We start from the raw sequence: 22,917 nt of genomic DNA on the forward strand, positions 1-22,917 counted from the left end.
CAGATTTTGTTAAAGTGTGAATCCCGATCTTAAATCGCCGTTCTGTTTTGTGCAATATTAGAATTGTTGGGTATTACCATTCAATAATGGGGTTGTACCTGTTAATTTATTCAATACATTGTTATCATACAATAACATGTTTTACTGTTTGTTATACGCAAATGAGTTTCATGGTGAAATATTAAATGAAAATGTAGGGGTTGCGACATTATAACATGTTACCTGGAAGTCGGTTTGTAAAACACGTAAATTCATGCGTTGTAGTAAAAGTGTTAATTAATGCGATACATAAAGATACCATAGTAAAATTATACATCCCTAGAAAACACAAAACAAATGTATTTTTTACAAAATAGACCCGGACTATTTCTTTTAATTAAATATATACAAATACACTCTCGACTTAATTGAATTTAAAGAAATCAATTTGACTCAATCTATTTTGTGAGAGCACTGGAGAATCCAGATTCAGTGTACACCTATTGTTTATTTTGCGACATCCCAATAAAAAAATCTCCTAGAGCCAATAGAATGTTACGTAAAAAGTAAATTAAGGGAAAGCTTAGACTTAGAAACAAATTTAAAGGTTGGAAAGTCTAAAACACATCGGTAATTTGTTTAGGGCTTGAAATAAGTCAAAACAAAATTTAGAAGAGGGTAATTTGTGACATTTTAGTCATTTAATAAGGTTAATTTTATATTATTCCGCAAAAATTGTGTTAAAATATAAATAAAAGCTATTTTACACCTCCCCACAAAAGGAAATGGAAAACAAAACCTAATAACAAGTTCGTTTAAACCCAATGGGTTATTTTATATTCTTTCTAATGATGTTTGACAAATTAAATATAAGCTATTTTACGCTTGCAAAAAAAATAATTGTCTAAACACTTGTTAGTCAGGGTATTTGCTCGACCACAATAGCAGCATAAAAACACTCGGTGTTTCTTTGACTGATATCATCTATCTTAATGTTTAAATTATACGTGCCCATCCATTGGAGATTTATTTTCTTGTTTTTATTATCGTGATTCAACCATAGATACCTAAGTTTGGGTTTGGGTATCTAAGTTTAGGTATCTATGATTCAACGGTCGGAACAAACATATCACGACATCAGAACAAATATATCACGATACCGGCAAATATATAGTACCATGTTGGCAATTCTTTTGGCAATTTTAAACTTTTGTTATGAGCAGCATGAACAATTGAACTGAAATAGTATATAGTAGTTATTAACAGAGTCGAATAAAACATTTGTATTATGTGTTAGTGGTTTACAAAACGTGAATCAAAACATGTACGCCCATGGCGTTCTCTATTATAGAGGGCGCCATGTGTACGCCATATTATTCTGTGGGCGAACCACAGAAATAAAAAAGAATAGAACGCGCATCTCTAATGTCGCCAAAGGAGAGAGGTGATACACTCTCTCATTTTCACGATTCGTTCCCGTTCACTATAGTAGTCACTGGAAGCCAGGGCGTTTTATGTAGTTTTTCTTCGTGTTTTGACTTAATTTGAAGTCATAGGGTAAAACAACTATTTTCTAATGTAAATATATTTCTAACAACTGTTTTTTTTTAAGGTTTTTAATTAAAATTATTAAATAATTAAATTTTTTAAACAAGTGGTAAACTGTAAGCGTTAACCTACCAAATAACTAAACTGGCCTAATAACTTGAATAGTTGGTGTAGTTTTTAAATAAACAACAAAAACCTCTAAAACTACTATGCGCCCATCTTTTACAATGGAGACCAAGCGAAATGGGGACGGAGTTGGCGGTCACGTGAATAGAAAAAATAATATATCACGGTTTTGGAAAGTTGCGCGTTCTACTCTTTTTTATTTCTGTGGGGCGAACGGTAAATGTCTATTTTCTATGACGAAACAGAAGACTAAAACGGTGGTTTCCCTCTGACGAGAGATAAATATTTAAATCTGTGTCGATTGCTTTTCCTCGCTATATTATATTATAGGTAACATTCATATTGCTGTAATTCTTACCGCAATGCCACACACTTATAAATATTTTGGTTTGTTTATCTTAATAGCAAGCGGTGGTTTTATTCGCTGCTTAAATCTTGGACATCCAAATGGAGTTGTGTAAGTAGTTTATTATTTATGGTTACTTTATATTTCTACCCCGGTTGGGTGGAAATTTTATAACTATATAATAGTTCATGGTGCTAGTAAAGAACCCTTACTCAAACTTATTTGCTAACCACTAACCCCCAACTACTAACCCCTAACTACTAACCCCTATAACCAATAAACCACTAAACCCCAGCAATCAACTCCTAGCCACTAACTTCTAACACTTTCCACCAGCCTATTCTGCTGTGTACGGTTCCTAATAAACAGTCATGCTTTATTTTTTTTAAATAGCCTAATGTAAGCAAAACATAAACCTTATTTTACAAGTTTGATTTTAAAGGTTTGATGAAGTGTATTATGGTTCTGCGTGTTCACTCTATAAGAACCATCAGTTTTTTGTGGACAAACATCCACCTTTGTTCAAAATCCTTGCTTGTTCATTGATGTTTGAAGAACATATGACCAACAGCGTTATATGGAGCCACATTGGAAATGGTTTGAAATATAAATAGGCTTGAATATTCAGTTGTATAGTACTTCATATGGAATTATTTGGAGATTAAAAAGTTTGCCTTTTTGCGTGTGGAATCATATTTAATCATTTGTTCGCATTAGGTTTTGCCTAAATTTATGTTATGAAATATTACTGCCTACTGCCATAATTTAATAACATTTAATATGAAAAAATGTGCAAAACAACACCAGTCCATTTTGTACTGTAGAACATGGCTTGATTTGTCTGTAAAAACCTAACTAATAAGACCTAAAGTATAATACCAGGTATTTTTAAGCAATAAACAAATTCTCCATTTTATTAAAAAGCAGATTTATTTACCTGTTATTATTTTTATTATAACCAACATTTTAGCAAAACTTAAATATAAAAGTTGCCATGCTGTTGTAGAATTCCCAAAGGACTTTCCGATTTCATTTGTTCGAATGTTTCCAGCAATACTAGGTGTGGCAACAATCCCAGCCACATATTACTTTGTAGTATCATGTGGGTTTTCACACTTTGCCGCAACTGTTTCTGCTTTATTAGTTACCTTTGGTAAGTAACGCATGCATCGCATTGTTAAAACTTATGTAATACAGACCTGAATATTTGTGCTGCAGTTGTTTATTGCAATTATTTATTTTGAATAAACATTTTATAGTTTTAATGAGCAAATTACAATTTTGGAATTGCAATTTTATTTTGACACTTTTGATAATTTTTGTCAAAAATTTTGTTATAATTTTAAATTTGAAATAAAAAAAGACAACTTTTAAAACATATACCGTACTACTAAAAATTAGCAAATTTGACACATATACTGTACTTAAATAACAAAAAAACTGCCCTTGTTATGATTTTTATCAATAAAAAATGAAGTTTGATTTATAACACAGTAGAAGTAGCAAGGTTGTTTCAGATAAAAGAATACAAACTTTGTTTTGAATTTACAAAATTTCCGTAAATATTTTTTTCTCATTTTATAACAGACAATGGATTAGTCGTACAATGTCGAATCTTAACGTCAGATTCTTTTCAACAATGTTTGCTCCTCATTGCATTATGTTTTGCAAATCGAAATAGTTTATTTGGATTTGCTTTATCCTTCTTGTGCATTGGAGCAGTCATATCCACCAACACATCGTTATACTATGTGTGGTTTATGGTCAGTTTTCTCGCATTAAAACGTTCCACTTTATATTTTGCTGATACCAATACATCACTGGTAAGTTGTTAACACTCTGACCGCTAAATATGTTAATATAGTCAGTGGTACTGGCACTTTTCATGAAATGGAAAGTTTCTTACAATGCATTGCTAATATGGATTGAGTGCAAATTATAAAGTAATGCTTACTTTTAGGTAAAGCTTATGTTTTAGAAACCAAAGAAACTAAATGTGGCTTTATTTTATGCATAGCTTCAATAATATCAGTTGCTTGAATTTTAAATGGAAAAATAAATTGTTTTAGGAAAAATGTGTGATTTGGGGTGTCTTGTGTATTTCAACTTCAGTCATTCCCATTCTTGTTTATATTTTTACAATCGCGACCCATGTTTCTCTACTACCATCTAGTGGCCCCCATGATAACATTCTTTCATCTTCATTTCAGGTAAATTAATTTTTAATTTTTTTGTGTGTTTAAACAGTAGTCCGACAATTTGTGGATACTTCATTCTGCCTCATAGTTATATTTATATTAGAATTGCTTTGTTGACCCATTGTGGATAAATCCAACAACACCAAGTGCTTATATCTTTGTGTTTATTCACAAACATGAGTGTGTGTCAGTGTGATACTTAAAGCACTTTCGCTAAGTTTGAGTTAAAAATTTTAAACTTTTACACAATTTTTTTAGTTCCATACACCTCATGCCAGCTTACCTACTTTGTGGGTGAATATTTATTTTCTTATTTTAATTTATGGCTAATAATTTGGACAACCTATTAGTGACCACTGGGTTAAAGTAATTACTGTAATTAAGTGTCTTGCCCAAAGACTTATTATCTATAATCATCTATTTAGTCATCACTGTTGGGAAATATTCATGAAACAAACGTAACGTTTGGTTCTTTCACTTATCTTCATACAACAGATGAGACTTCCTTATATGGTAAGTAACTTGCTGGCATGTTTTCTTTATATCTTTCATATTAGTTGTATGCTTGGTAAATTTCTGTTAGATACCACTTTATATATAATAGGACATGATGTGTAGTAGTTGTTGTATTTATCCCAACATTATTTTCTGTTTTAGTTCCATGCTACTTAAGATCAGTGTTTCCATTACATTCTACTTCACACAACAATAATGTATCTAACTTTGGGGAACTAAATATAATGTGCAACACTTTTAAAGATGAACAATCTATTTGGCAGGTGGAGAATATAATAGCTGTCTCTTCTAAATAACTCTTACATCCGTGTTTGGTTAAGTACTCAAGTCTTATTGCTATATTGCATCATTACCACAAGTGTTAGTGGTAAAATATCCCTTTGGTCTGTCATTAGTTTGACTTTAATTTGCTTCATATCAAGTAATACTTGGTTATTAAGTTAGTATGCATGTTACATTCTTGTTAATTTCAGATTATACACCCAGTTAATTGGAACATTGAAACAACAGTGAAAGACAAAGATATTGTATATTTGCAACACGAGAAGTCAAAACATTATTTAACAACTCATAATGTTGCTGCACCTGTGTCTATTAACAAACAACAAGTAGTCCTATTTAAAAAGTTTTTAAATGTTTGTCTGTTGCTCTAGCATAGTGGTTGAACCAGTTAACCAAGGACTCAAAGCTTTGTGAAAGCGATGCCTTTCGGAGACAGTATCTGTTAAGAGAAAATTGACCCAACCCAATTGTTACCAATGATTTATCAAAAATGACATTCCTGCATATGTAAAGCAAAAGATTGTGATTTTACTGTTACATATTACTGTGAAAGACAATTATTAACAAAATCTTTATTACTGTTTCAAGGTAACAAGTTGTGTGAATAATACTCAGCTTTTTGAATATGAATGGCAAGTTATATTAGATGAGAATGGACCTTGGATTAATGAAATATCAAAAGTTCGATTTTTACATGTGAAGACTCAAACATTTCTGAAGGTAAGTTATTCAAATCTACAACTTGAAATTTTGTACTTTGATCCGTAGGCTTACTTAATAAACAATAAAATTTAGTCAACAGAAAAATATTTGCCAAATGGTGTTAACAAGGAAAGTGAAGTTGCTTGTGAAGAAGCATCGTTACAAAACACTGCGTGTTCAACAAAATGGAACTCAGAAGTTCTTCACAACTTCAGGGGCGAAACAAGGAGCAAAACTTTTGGTTTATGGCAAAAAATTATGGAGTTTCATGTTAGTACAACCTTTTAATGTGTAATTAGATTTTACATTTTACATGACTGTGTATATATGCCAATAAAAATGTGACTTTTAACTTTATTTAGGAACATATTACCTTTGGATAATTTGTATAGGATTTTTTTTTTAAATATTCCCCATTATTTCTATGAAAAACAAATATGGTCCATTAGAATAAAACACATAGTAATTTTTGGTGTTTCTTATGCAAATATAATTAAAGCATATTATTCTAACAAATTTGTTACAGAGAAAATCACTGCAAGTAAATTCTGATTCGACTGTAGCTCATACTTTCAGTTCAGAGCTTGTGGGTTGGCCATTAGCTCAATCAAACATAGCATATTGGTACAATGCAAATATCAACGCACAAATACACTTTGTGGGGAACGTTGTTGGTTGGGTGGGGGGAGTTGTCTCTATTTTGTTTGTTTTAATATTTTGTTTCTTGAATTGTGTTCTACGAAGAAGAAGAATTCATTATACTACCGAAGGTGAGTTTTGTTATTTAATAGCTTGTTTTAATAGCTTGTCTTAACCAAGATAACCATGTTTCAGATTACTGGGAAAAGATTTTATTCCAAAGTTTATTTTTGTTATCTGCGTGGGTGATGCATCTACTTGTGTTATATGTTGAAGAAGCAAGTTTTATATATGAATATGTACCAGCAGTTGTTTTTACTTATGTTCTTCAAGGTGTTGCATTTGATGTTCTTCATGTACACTGGTAACTCTTTCCAAATATTCTTTTTTAAGTTAAATATCATGAGATTGAAACTCAAAAAAAATGGAACGGCATTTTAGAAACAGCATAACTCATGTTTAATTTACTCACAAAGTTACATATGGTTTTAATAAAAAAAAAAGGAGTGGGTCACGACCCCCAAAACCCCCCTGACTGCGCCACTGTTTACACATACTTAATATTCTGTCTGCTTTATTGATAGGTTAAAACATACTGCAACAAAACTTTATAAACTTAAATATTTCAGCGGTTGGTTTGCTTACATCATCGCTTGCCTTTACACGACAGCGGTGATCAAATGTTATTGGAGTTTACGTTCTATAACTTTTGGTTTCCCACTTACTTCGGAATCTCTTAACAATCTTTCTTGGTGGAGTTCTTGGGAGTTTCTTGCTGTTTAATGTTAAGTTTAGAAAATAAACTTTTGGTTAAGTATTATTGATGTACTTGTTTTGTTTTTATGTGTTTGTAATATAATACATCTAGAAAAATGTTTGCATACACAATATTCTTCTAAGGGATATCACTAAAATATTCTAAGGGATATAGTACTAAAATTTTGTACTTTTCTTTTTTTCTAAAAATGTCAAATATTTTTTTTGGTTTTGCACAACTGATTAAATCTAATAAAACGAAAGTTTATTACACATTGTAATGTTGTTAATTGAAGTTTTTGTTTTTATTAAACATGGTGTACAAATTGAAACAAAGTTAAATATTTAATCATATTTACCGGAGGGTCATACAACATAGATAGTAGGCATCATTCTGTAGTTAGTAACTTATTTTTAAGTAGCACAATAATGGGGCAACTCAAGGAAAACAGAGGTGTTCTAGAGGATTAATATGTAACTTGGTGGCTGATCATTTGATTTCAAAGGGTGGCATGCCAATTTTCTTGTATGGTTTAAAGTTGTATAGTGTCATATCCTGAGACTTGATATTTAGGCCGGAGTTTGCCCGCTACCATACACCAGCTTTTGGACATTATTATTAAAACAGGTTGTTTATATGAGACCAGCTAAATAAGGTTTTCATTGCAATCATATTTTGCAAAACATTATAATAACACAATACATTTGTATTTTTTTATTGCACACACATTCTACAAACACAATAAGTACGTTTACTAAGAACAACAATAAATATATTATGTTATAAAACATAATGATAATGGTTTCTTAGGTAAAATTTGTTTGGAATGACTTCATTGTTGCGTGCAAATTGTTTAAGAATAAAACAATACATTTTGTGTAACAACTGCATGATAGAATATGATATTAAACAGAACAAGTGTACATATTATAAACATGTGTAAATTAATTAAAACGGACTGTTTACTTTTTAATATAGATAAGTTATACTAGTGGAATGAATCATTAGAATTTGTCACTGGTCAGTTGATTCGTGGCTTGTTTTGTTTGATGTAGATTCCTGTGTGTTAAACAATAAAAGAATTTAAAATAATATAAAAATATAATATTGATGACGACCCAACACAGTAACTATCTCTATTTGTAATATAATAAACTAAAATTCAATTATCCATTGTATAAATGTAAATAAAGACTTTGTGGCGAAAAACACACAATTTAACAAAAAAAAATTAAAACAGGTTGTAATATATAACCATTCACCATTAGTTGATACCGTAGGCATTAACTTGTGCAGGCAAGGTAGGCAGCCCCCTTGGGATTTCTGCACTGCATTAATCAGTAAACAGTACAATCAAATTTGTTTTAATTGAATGCATCTATCCATGCCTCCATTGCATTTTAAAATTCACATATATGACTGATATCTATCATATCTCTGTTAATTTGTTTATCTATGATTTACTGTGAGATTTTTTTTAAATTAAATCATAAAATTGAGATAGTACTGTATTAATGATGGGAAAAATATGGTACATACCTGCATAGACCTTCCCTTTGTTTCTATTGGTAATAAGAGGCAGCAAACAGCAGCTAATAAACTAACCACAGCGTATATTGATACTGTGAGTGGTTTCGAATGTCGTAACATCACCTGTCATAATTTATATTTATATCATTATATTTATATTAAAAGAAGGTTACGCTTAATATTCCTGCCTACCTGTGCAATGAAGGGAGTAATAATTGCACCAACACGAGCCATCCCACTGCATGAACCAAGACCAATGGCTCTTATATTTGTTGGGTAGACCTGTAGCAAAGTAAGATATTAAAGATTACTTGAAATTTACTTTAATCTATTTATTACTTCAGAACAAAGCAAGTCTATTTCAGTCTCTGGTTTATAACATAAGAACAAATTACCTCAGGTGTGTAAACATATGCAGCTTGGAAAGCTCCGGATATAAATGCTCTTGCAACAAACAGAAAAAATATCATCACTGACCTAAAATAAATATAATTAAGATTTATGTCACCAGTTGAATTACTAGGGTTGGCACAGTGGTTGGAGCACCACCTCTTAACCAGATAATACTGGGTTCAAGACACGATGGTGCCACCAGTAATGCTTCAACCACTAGTCACTAATGAAACATTTTGTAACTTTTAAATACAATAAAACGGAAATTTTTAAAATACCATGTTTTATGTAAAACCATTTCTATAATCTCTAAAATACCATGCAATTGATCACATTGATGCAAGGATGATTATACATATATACAATATGAATTAAAAGCAATTTGTAAAATTGCGTTTACATATTTACCTGGAGGTACACAGGATAAGTAGGAATGAAAACAATGTAAATCCAGCCAGATCAATTGCAATCGTTTTTTTCCGCCCAATATATTCAATTATTGCCAAGGTAATTAGAACTCCTTAAATCAAATAATATTTGATCATAATAACTATACAAAGAACAAACATACATGTTACAGTCATTTTGCTGTTATATCTTTGCCCTGTTATTAATATGATCTTTATTATTGTGATCATAGAGTCTATAGAGATGAATGGATTTGTGAATACCTGGAAATTCAGCCAATGTTGTCCAAAGCAAATCCACATAATCTTTAGTTTTTAAAGTTCGACATTGCATGTTACAATCAGAAGTTGAATTTATTGAATCTGAATTGGAAACAGAAAAATTAAGATAATGTCTTTATATATATATAATAGCTACAAGCTACTCACTGAAGCAGTGTTCACCAGATTCCTGTACTTGAAATAACTCTGTGGTTAACAATACAAGGCCATAGTACGCAAATGCACAGTTGAACCTGTATTATAACAACATTAGCTCTACATATATTGATAATAGAATGAAACCAACCATATTATCCACAGCATAATAGTTGTTTTTCCAAGTTCTTTTGTTTCAAACAAATCTTGCAATCTTCCTCGTTTTTCCTAAATATTGTTGTGTAAATAATGATATAATGGAAAAAAGGAAACACATCTACCTGTCGCATACACACGAGCTTCCCCAGTGGCATGGCAGTTTTGTTGGTAATTGATATTCTCTTCAAAGTATCGTAAGCTTTATCAGGATTTCCAGACAAAACATTGTAACGGGGACTTTCAGGAATCCACTGAAATAAATGGTTGATGTCATCACACAATAACTAGTGCATCTACAAAAAACATATGGACATTTAAGTCGCATCATTTTAAACGCACACCAAAGCCATGCTTTGTAGCTCCAAAAGTGTGACGCCCTGGTGCGCCAATAACTTCTGAATGTCCACACAACCCAGTGTTTCAGCATTACACGATACACCGAAACATTGTAACTGAAAGGTACCAGGTGTTTCATGCTTAACAGTTGACATTAATTGGCGTGTGTGTGTCTTTGGACAAGACACTTAACAGTTCCAATTCTGTAGTTACTGAAATTGCTTAAACCCAGTTGTCACTGACCAAACTGTCAGCCATATAGAGAAACAATTACCTATAAAGTCACACACATGGTAACTTGTAAGTAAACAAGCCGTGGGGAAATAAGTAACACTCATTCAAGACTTTGCAATGCTGTGGAAGTTTGCCATGCGCTCTTACCTTGCATGCCAGTGAGAATAATAACAGAGGTAATGAACTGAGTCCAAGCAACCAACGCCAGCCTAATCTTGGCATCACAATTAGAGCAAGTGCTACTTCGAAACATGTCCCAACAGCCCAGAAAATCTATGGAATATAATAAATTACTTGTAATATTTTATTATTATAACAGTTATTCACTTACATCAATCAGCATAATACATGCAGCTCTTGACTTGACAGGAAGAAATTCTGAATAAAGAGTTACCCTGAAAAAAGACAGTTTATGAGAAAAATAATAAATTATATAACTTAAAAAGATACAATCTGATATTCTATAAAACATAATATTTAAACAGAGTAACATACGATTGTGGGACACCCCCCACACCGAAGCCGACCAATCCTCGAAGAATTAAAATCCACGCAAAGTTTGGAGAGAACGAGCTCATGAATCCATAAAAGAAAGTCCACACAACACACAGCACTAAACCCTGAACAAAGAGATTTTAAACTTTTTAACTTATACAAACTAATATTGTAGAAATGACTTGGAACTGTAGTATTTATTAAAAAAAAACAATTTACAGTTAATTTTGAAACGTTTAAAAACTAAAATAGCCTTGATTAACAGGGTAAACAATGTTAAACCATTTTCTTTGAAACAAAAAAAAGTACAATTTAATCCAACAGACACAAACAGATATTTATACATATATTCCAATACGAATATAGGCTACACTTTAAAAATTAGGGGAAAAGATATCTAAATTTATTAAAAGATCACAATGAAATACCAATTTTCTTCCATATCTATCACAAATGTTTCCCCACATCGACGAACTTAACATCATACCAACAAATACCACCTGGTAAATAAGTTTACATTTAGTTTCTATAAAGATTAACCTACTATTACAACTTATTAACGTCCAACATTTATAACAAAACATCAATACAATAACATTTTGAATAAATAACACAGCCACTTATTGGGACATGTGAAAATTGACCATTCGTGATTTGTAATGATCAACCAGAAGATAATAGGCGTCCAATTAAAAAAACCTGCTTCTCAACCACTGGGTACAATCCAAAATTAGGGCATTATACGGAATTACAAAACCTTGTAAACTTGTTATCATTGCCTTGTTGTTACAAAAACGTTGAGAAGCAAGAGATGACAAATATGTTTGATAGTGTAAAATGAACTTACTGTGGTAATAAGAGCTTCTTCATATGAATATAATCGCCATTCACATTTAAGTTGAGGAGAAATAATGCTAAGAATCATTAATTCCATAGCATCAGCCATCTGTAACAAAACAACCAATATTCAAAAAACACTTATATACATACTCGCATACTTTCTACAAAATCTTATCTGATTTGTGTCACACACTTGACCAGTGCTGGGCAACCCCTCATTTGGTTGGGTCAAAAACCCAGCCTTAAGTTCAGGCAATAGCATACACCTTACCCATGCACAACCAGTCAGCATTGATAAAATCCATTGAAAGCGACCAAAACCAATTGCTTCAACAGCTTCTTCCACGGTGAATGTATCTTATAAAGATGTATGATTAAAATGGTTTAAAACAAATATATAGTACTGTGGGGGAAGATGGGACACCTTTAACACCTAATATTTAAATATCCTGATCAAGTTTTAAACAATAAACAACGGTTTATGGAAGTCAAGAGGATATGGTTTTATAATTCTTAGAGTGTTCTTTGTTTACTACCAAATGGAACGAGAAAATAGAATGAAAAGGTGTCCCATGTTTCCCCACCCTACTGTATGTATATTTATTAAATAGATTTATTTTACCTTCAGTTAGATTGCTAAGATGAGCATATGCACCTCCAGTGTTGGCACGCTCACGAACTGTTGTTCCGTTTTCATTTTCATTTTTATTATTGGTATCGGATTTACCATTTAATTCCATGCTCCTATTTAACTTTACTAGTTTTCAGAAAACAACATTTAAAAATATAGGGTTGTTAACAAAAACAAGTCTAAAATTAAGAATAAAAACGTGAGTTAAAACAGGCAGTGCAAGACAATCTAAAATATCCAGTGAACGGGTAATATACAGAATACATTTAACCATTCATTCTATTATTCGAAGTGTGAAACTTGATGGCTTTGATTTTCATTCTGTAATATTTAACAAATATTAAATAAAATCACAAAAAAACACAAATTCTTTTCTTTACTTGTGCTTTTGTAGGTGCAGAAATATCAACTGATATGAAATCCTCGCTCACACAATCCATTATAAGAGATGGTGAATTGGGATCTATCGTACACTCATGATGAAGGTTGTCAATAACGGAATCAGTTTTAATATTTGAGCTTAGAAGTGTTTTTGGTTCAACTTTTGGAACTTTACTGAATGAGTAGTCTGGTCGTTCACGAGTTAAATAATTAAGCAAAGGAGTCGCACCAAGACGAAGAGCGGCACTACAGATCTATAAAATTAAGTTGATTAGTGCAGTTGACATTGCATGCTTCAAATCAAGGCTCGTCAGCATTGTGGCCGTATGTGTCCCTGGGCAAGACACTTATCGGCAATAGCTTCAACCTAGTGGTCACTAATGGCTTGTCCAAATTATCATTCATACATAAAACAAAATTTAAAAAATGTTCATCCACAAATTACATACATGTTAACTTATAGGCTGGCACTAGGTGTATAAAACAGAACACCTGTGTTATAACAAATGTCGCTTTCCAACACATAAGGATAAAGCAGGTTACATTCATTATCTTATAGTATATAGACAGAGAGATTTTACCTCAGATATTTCATTAACAGACATCACTTGTACACCATGAATTTTCCCAGTATAAGCAAAATGAACCAATGATTTGACTGCAAAGGGACTTGCTTCTATGTTAATGGAACTGGAATTATTCTGAAATTGAAATTGTCAACCTGCGTTATAAACTGATAGGTGATTCTGCTAACAATAAATGTTGTTAATTTGTTAGCACATGTTTCAGAAGTGATACAAACTGGTATTCTTTCCGCTGATGACAGGTAAAAATATGATTTGAATATGTTTTTAGGCCTCCCTAATACTTACTATAAAATTTTAAGTTTGTTGATTCTATAGAAAATTTAAAAAAATTAAAAATTAGCTTTGAAATGTGTAAAGGTTACTCTCTTCATAGTTTGTCTGCCTTACTTTATATTACCGGCAGGGTATGAATTGGCAGCAAAAAAAAACAATTGCGAAAACTTAACAGGAGCACAAACACAGTTATTTTGACCTTTACACTTTACACGCTAGTTCATGCAACACAGTTTGGAACAGCAATAACTTATATTCACAGTTCACGCAATCACGCATCAGTTTATTTGTGAATTGTGACCTGCTAATTCAAACTCTGAATAGCATTATTATGTCACAGCTGTGTTATTATAAATACGAATTCTGTGAATTTTTTTGAGGTGAACAAATGTCATAGCGACAGGGTAGAAATAAAGTTTCATGTAAACTCATATATTCAATGGTTAATTTTGACATAAACCCTTGTAAACCGTATTAAATGTGCTCAGTGTACGAATCCGTTACCTCTAACTCTAAGCGAGGAAAAGGCCAACCAATCATTACTAATGTGTCTATGTTCTAAAAAAAGTATTTTGAAGGATTTTTTTCTGTTACTTGTTCGTCTAATTGGGTATTTACCGATTTGAAACTATCTTTATAAGGCAATACTAGCAAAAAAATGAATTAGAGTCCAAAGTAAAAGAATGCGTTGTTTAACATTATATGCTAGTTCATGTTCAGAAACATTAAAATATTTATATTTCAAACCATCTACAAAACACATACATACCAGGCTTACATCAGGGCAGACTGCGGATAAAACACAGTTGTGTATAAAATGCACTGTCTTGTTAGTCTTTATTTCAAAATCACATAATCCATTGTTTTTCTGTTGCAACATTGTTTGCATCATTGCAGTGCAGTGAAGAGGGTCAATCTGGTGAGACAGAACATCATTATTTGTTCAGCGCCAAGACAGAGTGGTTAGCCTGTCTGCCTAAACTCAGAGGTTCAAGGCTCCTTAGGCTCGTGGCTGCTACCATTGTGGGCGCATGAGTCTTTGGGAAAGACACTTAACAGCAATTTTTCCAACCCAGTGGTCGCCAATTGTTTGTCTAAATTATCAGCAACACAAATATGGTACTTGATAATTCGTATATAAGCTGGCGCTGGCATAAGGTGAACGAAACAGTACACCTGTGTTACAACATTGTTGCCCTGCCATTTAGGGATAAAGTAAATTACATCACAATTTTATTTCGCTTGGTATTATGACATGGAATTGCTAAAAATATGACCAGATGATAAAGTCACAAAATACGCTTAAACCCAACACATCTTTTAGAAAGTAATACCTGTACGCTTACACTTCCAAACAAATCAAACATCGTGGGCTGTCCTTCGGCAGTTTCAGTGTTCAAGTTTTCCATGTTTAACTCAATACACCTTATGTTATGAATTTATGTTATGAATACGTATTAAACTCGTATAAAAGCAAACATTGAAGCAAAATAAACAAGAAACAAGGCAAGAAAAAAGGAGATTCTTCGCATTGCATTCTTTGCGTTCTTTTCCGAGAGAACATTAACATGAGAGCACAGCTAATAATGATGAATAGGCAAGTATTAGTATAAGCGTAATTAAGCACGTAAGTGGTTTAGGAGCTTAATAAAACCAAAGTTAGTATAGACCAAGTTAGGAAACGGATTGTAAAACAACGAGTCTTGTTATCCATTGTCTCGCGTCTATGACGTCATAGTCGCCACCATTACGGAGCCCACAGCATAGCATTTTATCATTGCTGGGTGCTGTTTTTCGTTTAAATATTGCGATTTTTTAAAAACCAAGCACTTCTGCGCGTAAAAATGGCTTTCTACTAATGTTATATCTTATCACAATAATAAACCTCACAAAAATAATCAACTTTTATTGAACACTCAATCGATTAAAGAGTAAAAAAACAGAAAATATCAAGTTTACTAACCAAAAACATAAAGGAACATGTTTAAAATATAAAAATACAAACAAAAACGCATAACATTACCATAAACTGGTGTATCTAGCTGCAGTTTTGCATGCAAATTGCGGTGATTTTACTTTTTGGCTCACAAATTTAACACGTATACCCGGTAACGAAACTTAAGGTATCTTTGTAAAATTTGCCTAATATCGAAGTGACATTGAGGAAAACAATACTGAGTTACTATTTTTGGTCCTCTGCTTGAATTAGTAAGCTACCTTTTTTGCGTTCCGGGTCTTTATGAAATCGGAAAACGCGAACATCTTATCTGCTAGTACTTAAGCAGTTTGGAGCTGCATGTCCACTCATGTTGGATTATAAATGTAGTAAAGAATGGCTCTGTAGATTCGTAGGTATGATCATATACTATTATGTAAACTAAGCTGATTGCTGCTAATCTTAATCCACAACGTAAAGTACCCTGTTAAACCACACTGTACGCCAAAAACCAGTCAAAATACTAATTTACTCCACATTAATTCCTAGATTTTATATTATATAACAAGATTTATATTATAAATTATATTTTAAATGTTAAAACAACCGCTATACGTGTTTTCTAGCTTTGTATTGCTTACAAGAACTATATAAACACGGGCATTCACGTTTAGTATGGCTAGCGGACGGTTGTCCGCAAGGGCAGCACCTGAAAGGGCCAGCTTCGCTCAGATGGTGGCAGCTAATACACCAGGAATAGTGTTTAAAAGACCAACATGCCTTATGTTTAGAACGAACAAGCTAATGTCAAGAAGCGAGATAATATTTCTGTTAAAAGAAGCAGGTTTTACAAAAAACAGAATAGCTGGCATTGCAGCAATGAAAGGTAACAAAGTGGATGTCACCTGTGTTACCAGGCAGAATGTTCTGGATCTGTTCGAAAAGTTAACGACAGTAAACGAAATTTACGGCCTTCGACTGTACGAATCCGACATTGTAAATGTAGTAATAGGATGGGTTCCAATACCCTTTCCTGAGAAAACGCTGCTGGAACACATTGAAAAGGAATATGGCAAACCAATTAAAAGCACTCACAAAATAGATAAAGATGGGTTCAAGACCGGAGTCAGATACATAACAATGAAAAGAGAAGATGTGGAAAAAAACCCGATTCCCAGTTATATCATAGTTAACAATCTTGAGTTTTATGTCTCATACTTTGGCCAAAAGATTACATGCAAATATTGCTCAAAACCTGGTCACAAACAAGCAGACTGCAAACAGAGAAAAAGCGACTTCCCTCGTCTCGAAACTGCCACGCTCGAGCAAGAGTCCGGCCTGAAGCTGAATACTCCGACAGCCAGTGCGAGGCTACCTGACGTCAGAGATAAGAACGCCAGCACGCTGCCGCAGGTAGCGCGTGACTCGCAGGAGGCGTCAACTGCTATGGAGAGCGAAACAACCGCTGCTCGAATCAAGAGAGCTTATCCCAGCCCTGATGACCAAAGAAACACTAGAGTCAAGTCGGCTAGCGTCAGTGAAAAAAAACTACCGGTAAACTGCCCAAAGTGCAATATGGAAGGACTCACCACAGAACAAACAGAAAGCTACTTCTGCTGGAGCTGCAGCAACGAATTTTTGATATCCAAAGTGTGCTGTGGAAGCGACCTATTCCTCACAAGCTTCGATAGTGAATCAACTGCATGCCCAGTATGCAAGGAAACTATGCTATTGATGCCGTGCTGTAAAACGGTACAACCAGAATACAGATTGGAAGATGGAACATACGAATGTGCGAACTGCCAAAGGTACTCCACACATTGTAAATGCAACCAATTTAACGTTCTTCTTGGTAAACCCTTAAGTAAAGCTTGCACTAACGCTAAATGCAAATGTCGCCTAATCCACTGCGATTGCGGAAAAAGGTATATCAAAGAAATAGAACCGCAAGCACCATTTAAATGTAGCTGTGGCTTTGAATATGAATACGATGTCGATATTGGTGTTAGAAAACTTTAATAACAACTTTCCAATGACTGTAAATTTTGCAACCTTTAATGTAGCTGGTCTAAGAAATGATAAAAAACGTAAAACTATTTTTCGCTATTTACAAAACAAACGATACTGTATAACTTTTTTACAAGAAACGCATTGCTCGAGAGAGAAACAAAAACTTTGGGAAATGGAATGGCAAGGGGAAATTCTGTGGGCCAACGGTACCAATAACAGTAGGGGGGTAGCAATACTCTTTAACAAAAGACTGTCATATGAAGTGCTTAACCACGCTGCGGATCCTATCGGACGGTGGTTAATGGCAACGATAAAGATTAACGGCACGATATTAACCATCACAAACATATACGGCCCCAATAGGGATGAACCTCAGTTTTTCGAGGACCTATTTCAAAAGCTGCTTATTACCCAATATACCGGAGCTACTATAATAGGAGGAGATTTCAATGTAACGATAAATCCTGCGCTAGACAGAAACATCCCAACCCTTCGAAACAAAAACTCCCACCGCGTTTTAACAACCAATATGACTGCTCATAACCTTTCAGACCCACTCAGATTTAATAATCCTGGTCTAAAGGTTTTCACGCGCATCCAAAACAACCCATACGCCGCTAGTAGAATTGATTACTTTTTAGTCTCCAAACTCGTCCTATCAAAACTGCGTGCTGCGTCCATAGTTCCCGGCGTAAAGTCAGATCATTGCGTCGCTACATTTGAGGTTATGCTTGATCCTAACCCACGAGGTAGGGGTACTTGGAAACTGAACTCGACTGTGTTATCTGATGTTCGCTACATAAAAATGATTAAGGCAGAAATTAAAGAATTTTGTACATTTAACCCCCCGCAACAGTTTAAGCCGACGCTGAGGTGGGATGCGTTAAAATGCCATCTGAGAGGAGTAACAATCAAATTTTGCGCGGAAAAGACACGAGCTCTTAAAGCTGAACAAAAAGAGATTGAAAATAAAATTAAAAAAACGGAATCCGAAATAACGAGTATAATCAACCCGTCGACGGAACTTTTACAACAAAGGGAAGCTCAAAAGAACATGCTTAATACCTTAGTAGAAAAGCGGACCATGGGCGCAATCGTGAGGAGTAGGGCGCTTTGGACCGAGAAGGGAGAAAGAAGCACAAAATACTTCCTTAACCTGGAAAGAATACGCAGAGAGAAAAATACTATCTTTAGACTTAAAAGCGATAACCGGGAAATAACAAACCAATCGGCAATAATAGCGGAACTAGCAAACTTTTACCAGGAACTATATGAGCCAAATCGCACAAATTGGAATACTAAACAAATCGCTGCTCATCTCGCAAGCCTTTCCCCGCCTCGCTTGACCCCAGAGCAAAGTATGGTGCTTGAAACCGAAGTTACAGAAAAAGAGTGCTTATTCGCAATTAATTCAATGCGGAACAATAAATCACCAGGCAACGACGGCCTTCCTATCGAATTTTACAAAGCGTTCTGGCCGACATTAAAACCCGTATTCATGCAAGCCGTTCAATTCTCGGAAAAAACAGGTATTTTATCCACAACCCAAACACAAGGTGTCATTACACTTGTACAGAAAAAAGACAAGGACCCACACTATGCGACAAACTACAGACCGATAACCCTTCTAAATTCAGATTATAAAATTATCTCAAAAGTAATAAACAACCGCATGAAATGCTTCTTAGACGATCTGATCCACAAGGACCAGAACGGTTTCATAAATGGACGATATATCGGAGATAATATTCGGCTCATGTTTAATATGATTGAGTACTGCGACCTAAAACAGATACCGGGAGCTATTATTTCAGTAGACATGTATAAGGCCTTTGATACAATAAGCTGGGAATATATAATCGAAACGTTAAAAGCATTTGGATTCGGTAGTAGAATTATAAAGTGGATTCGGACAGTGTACGATGCGCCAAAATGTGCTGTCACAAACAACGGGTATGTGTCGAAGTATTTTGATATACGCAGGGGTGTCCGGCAAGGCGACCCTCTGTCTCCTACTCTGTTCGTTATGGCTATAGAAATGCTGGCGATCGAGCTACGAGCATCACCCTTTCAAGGTATAAATATTAATAGTCATGAAACAAAGCTCTCTCTACTGGCCGACGATACGGTAATATACACGAGGGGCAATCTATAGGATTTTAATCTAATTTTCCAAATACTGCGACGTTTTGGTCATGCCTCTGGCTCTGTGACTAATCTGAATAAATCAAACGCATTCTACGTAGGAACGAAACGGAATTGTACAATGCGCCCAATGGGCAATGAAGGTCTCGCATGGCCTAATGATCAAATAACATATCTCGGGGTTGTCATTCCACTGGAAATGCAAAGTAAAAGAATCTTCACGCTTAACTCCGCCACTATGATAAAAAAAGTCGACATTCGTTTAAACATTTGGTCTAGTCGTGCGCTGACGCTTCTTGGGAAAATAACGGTCATAAAATCCCTCATCATTCCCATCCTCACCTACAAACTTACAGTCTTACCCGAAATACCACCGCAGACGTTTATTAACAAATTAAAACAGAAACTATTTCGTTTCATCTGGAAATCTAAGTGGGAAAAGATAAATCGTACAAAAATGTGCACAGACATAGAAAGAGGCGGGGCTGGTATGATCGACATCGAAACATATCTTTTAACACTGAACCTACGATGGATAAGAAACGTACTAGACCCAAATTACCACGCTCCCTGGAAATTAATAGAAAAAGAGTTTGTCGACCAAAACATCATGACCGTCGCTATGTTATCACCAATGAGAGATGGCTGTGCCGACTTTCGGCGCATATTCCCACTGCGCGCCTTACACAAATCAGTAATTCTACTGCGGCGATTGTTTAAGAAAGGGATAATTTCGGACTACCGTACGGACCCACGGCTATTGTGGTTAAACCCAAAAATTAAAACGAAACAACAAAGCTTTTTAATCGAACAGTTTTTAACTCATGGCATCTCCTCCTATCATGACCTTATTAACGAAAAAGGCGAATACATGGGATACAACGAAATAATAAAAAAATGGAAGGTCCCATATAAGGAGACAGATTTTTGGAGCTACAACCGGCTTATAAAAGCTATCCCGGACGAATGGGACAGGGAGGAATCGCCTCCAGCAAATCAAACAGAATATAGAGAATACCCCGAAAAACTGATAAAAACGGTGATGGACTGCCATAACACCAAACATCTATATAAGACATTAGTGAATATATCCTGCGAGCAGACAAATAAACAGGGCCAAACGTGGGCCACGTTACTAGGTATCGACCCTGATTGGAAAAAAATATACAAAACCAATTACTTCTGTACCTTAAAAACAAAATTCCGCTCATTCCAAATAAAAGTAAACAACCTGGCGATAATAACAAATGATAAACTATTCAAATTCGGAATTGTTGACTCAGGCCAATGCGTTTTTTGTGAGAGTGCACTGGAAACAGTGCATCATATTTTCTGCACATGCCCTAAAGTAATTTTATTCTGGAAAGAAGTATCCGACTGGATATGTGCCACTTTACGCACCCCATTTGTATTTCAAGATGAGCATTTTCTTTTTGGTGTGAGTGATAACCCGATAGTTTCTTGCTTATTACTATGTGCTCGCTTTTGTGTATACCGCTCTAAAGTAGCAAAGAATGAACCGAGATTGCACATGTTCTTAAGTGATGTAAACAGAATGAAAAACGAAGAATGGATAATAGCAAAAAGCAAAAATAAGAAAGATGTGCATAACTTAAAATGGAGTAACTTTTAAAAGTCAATTATATACATCGTATTTTCTATTTGCTGCTGTGTATTTTCAACCAACTGTGCTGTTGCGCCTTTTTATTATAATAATAATAAAAAAAAAAAAAAAAAAAAAAGAACTATATAAACACACGCCGACCATGCATTTGTATAGGCGATTCACGCTCTGTGGGCTCCGTAATGGCGGACACGAGCGCCGTTTCCTAACTTGGTCTATACTAACTTTGAATAAAACCAGAGATACATAAATGTTTATGTATCTCTGATTAAACCAATGTGGAGGAAGACGAAACAAAAAATCAAAATATACTTGTATTAATATAACAGATAAATGTTCAGTAACCCGATCGGTAACAAACGAGATCTAAATACACTACCGCTACCACCCAGAGTTCGTATATAAACAGACTCTGCTACCACCTAAAGACAAGAGATCAAAAATCTAATGCGTGAGCACGTTAATGAAGCTAATTAGCATAGTATTAATTAACCCTTTTACTACAACGGTCGACTAAGCTCGATCAAAAACTTTTAATGCGTTCTCACTTAAATAGAAATAGTTTGATTCAGGCGAGAATCGATGTGAGGATTCCTTATCTCACCAACATGTCCCCTCTCAAATTCCAAGACAATATAACCGCTGTCTCGACAGTGCTGTTACTAGATCTATTGGCCTAACGGTTATAGCGCGTGCTTTACTAACGTCATGTCCCGGGTTCGATCCTCGCCTGCCGTAACTACTATTTTGGAATTGTTTTATTTAATAAGAGATATAGACTAATACTATATATACTTTTTATTTATATTTGCATACTAACGTAAATAAAGTCAAAAGTTACCGATTACTGCGTTACCAACAAGTTCCCGATGCATGGCAGTTTACTTGAATCGCAAGCGTTAACTTACAATCAATAAGTACTCATGGACGATTTATACCCTATGGTTTATAAGGCTAAGCTTAGTTTAAATTATTGTATCGAATACAGTCGATTAGTCAATGTTAAAGTACATTTTAAAGACGAATTAACGCCTTAAGCAAACAGAAATGTAATCGTTAATTACTCGCTAATTAGACGATCATATGCAATATGGTTTATAAAACTATTCGTAGTTCAAAATACTTTATAGAGTACAATCATTTAACTAAAGTTTAAGGTGCATTTTGAATTTGGCGCATTTGATCAAACAGTAAAGTAATCGTTAATTAAACGGTTTCAATTCTGAAAATTTAATCTAAAAATTAAAATATATATTATGATTTAATTTCAATCAAGAGATTAAAGAATAAATGCTAGAATTAAAATAAAGTGCGAAAAAAGTCGTTCGAAAAACAACAACAACAGGAACAACTGTTCGACAATCTACATAACCACTAACGTGCTCAGAAAAATTATCTATATGACCACTAACGTGCTCAAAAAAAC

At 34.1% G+C, this 22,917-nt stretch overlaps 4 protein-coding genes across 7 annotated transcripts; 2 read left to right on the top strand and 2 right to left on the bottom strand.

Moving 5' to 3' along the window:
• Positions 1-1,413: 1,413 nt before the first annotated feature.
• LOC149739524 (protein O-mannosyl-transferase 1-like) lies at positions 1,414-7,363 on the top strand. Of its 3 annotated transcripts, XM_089872606.1 has the most exons (14): positions 1,416-1,983; positions 2,059-2,110; positions 2,442-2,596; positions 3,006-3,152; positions 3,587-3,822; positions 4,069-4,209; positions 4,623-4,710; positions 4,855-4,976; positions 5,187-5,321; positions 5,584-5,715; positions 5,791-5,967; positions 6,224-6,467; positions 6,532-6,700; positions 6,966-7,363. In XM_089872606.1, exons 3-14 carry the CDS (start codon positions 2,545-2,547, stop codon positions 7,117-7,119), a joined length of 1,797 nt encoding a protein of 598 aa, XP_089728732.1. In that variant the 5' UTR covers positions 1,416-1,983; positions 2,059-2,110; positions 2,442-2,544; the 3' UTR covers positions 7,120-7,363. The 3 variants fall into 3 exon arrangements, with proteins under 3 accessions (XP_089728731.1, XP_089728732.1, XP_089728730.1); XM_089872604.1 differs by having other exon boundaries at positions 1,416-2,110; XM_089872605.1 differs by lacking the exon at positions 5,187-5,321 and having other exon boundaries at positions 1,414-2,110.
• Positions 7,364-7,792: 429 nt separating this feature from the next.
• Positions 7,793-12,722, bottom strand: LOC149739525 (synaptic vesicle 2-related protein-like). The gene is made up of 16 exons (XM_089872613.1): positions 12,527-12,722; positions 12,176-12,261; positions 11,912-12,010; positions 11,493-11,564; positions 11,065-11,189; positions 10,901-10,964; positions 10,717-10,842; positions 10,122-10,250; positions 9,992-10,068; positions 9,853-9,938; positions 9,688-9,786; positions 9,425-9,536; positions 9,019-9,100; positions 8,816-8,905; positions 8,633-8,746; positions 7,793-8,152 (listed from the first exon to the last, which is right to left on the bottom strand). The coding sequence occupies exons 1-16, from the start codon at positions 12,642-12,644 to the stop codon at positions 8,108-8,110; spliced, it is 1,524 nt and encodes a 507-aa protein (XP_089728739.1). The 5' UTR covers positions 12,645-12,722; the 3' UTR covers positions 7,793-8,107.
• Positions 12,714-15,339, bottom strand: LOC149739526 (uncharacterized). Of its 2 annotated transcripts, none has more exons than XM_089872624.1 (5): positions 15,111-15,339; positions 14,555-14,692; positions 13,498-13,617; positions 12,916-13,170; positions 12,714-12,856 (listed from the first exon to the last, which is right to left on the bottom strand). In XM_089872624.1, the coding sequence occupies exons 1-5, from the start codon at positions 15,183-15,185 to the stop codon at positions 12,818-12,820; spliced, it is 627 nt and encodes a 208-aa protein (XP_089728750.1). In that variant the 5' UTR covers positions 15,186-15,339; the 3' UTR covers positions 12,714-12,817. The 2 variants fall into 2 exon arrangements, with proteins under 2 accessions (XP_089728750.1, XP_089728749.1); XM_089872623.1 differs by having other exon boundaries at positions 14,546-14,692; positions 15,111-15,315.
• A 1,033-nt stretch (positions 15,340-16,372) lies between these two features.
• Positions 16,373-17,731, top strand: LOC149739527 (uncharacterized). Its single transcript, XM_089872618.1, has one exon. The coding sequence runs from the start codon at positions 16,388-16,390 to the stop codon at positions 17,729-17,731; it is 1,344 nt and encodes a 447-aa protein (XP_089728744.1). The 5' UTR covers positions 16,373-16,387.
• The last annotated feature ends 5,186 nt before the right edge of the window (positions 17,732-22,917 follow it).

The sequence above is a fragment of the Ciona robusta genome, chromosome 2 (assembly GCF_009617815.1).
Source record: "Ciona robusta chromosome 2, ASM961781v2".
NCBI lineage: Eukaryota > Metazoa > Chordata > Ascidiacea > Phlebobranchia > Cionidae > Ciona > Ciona robusta.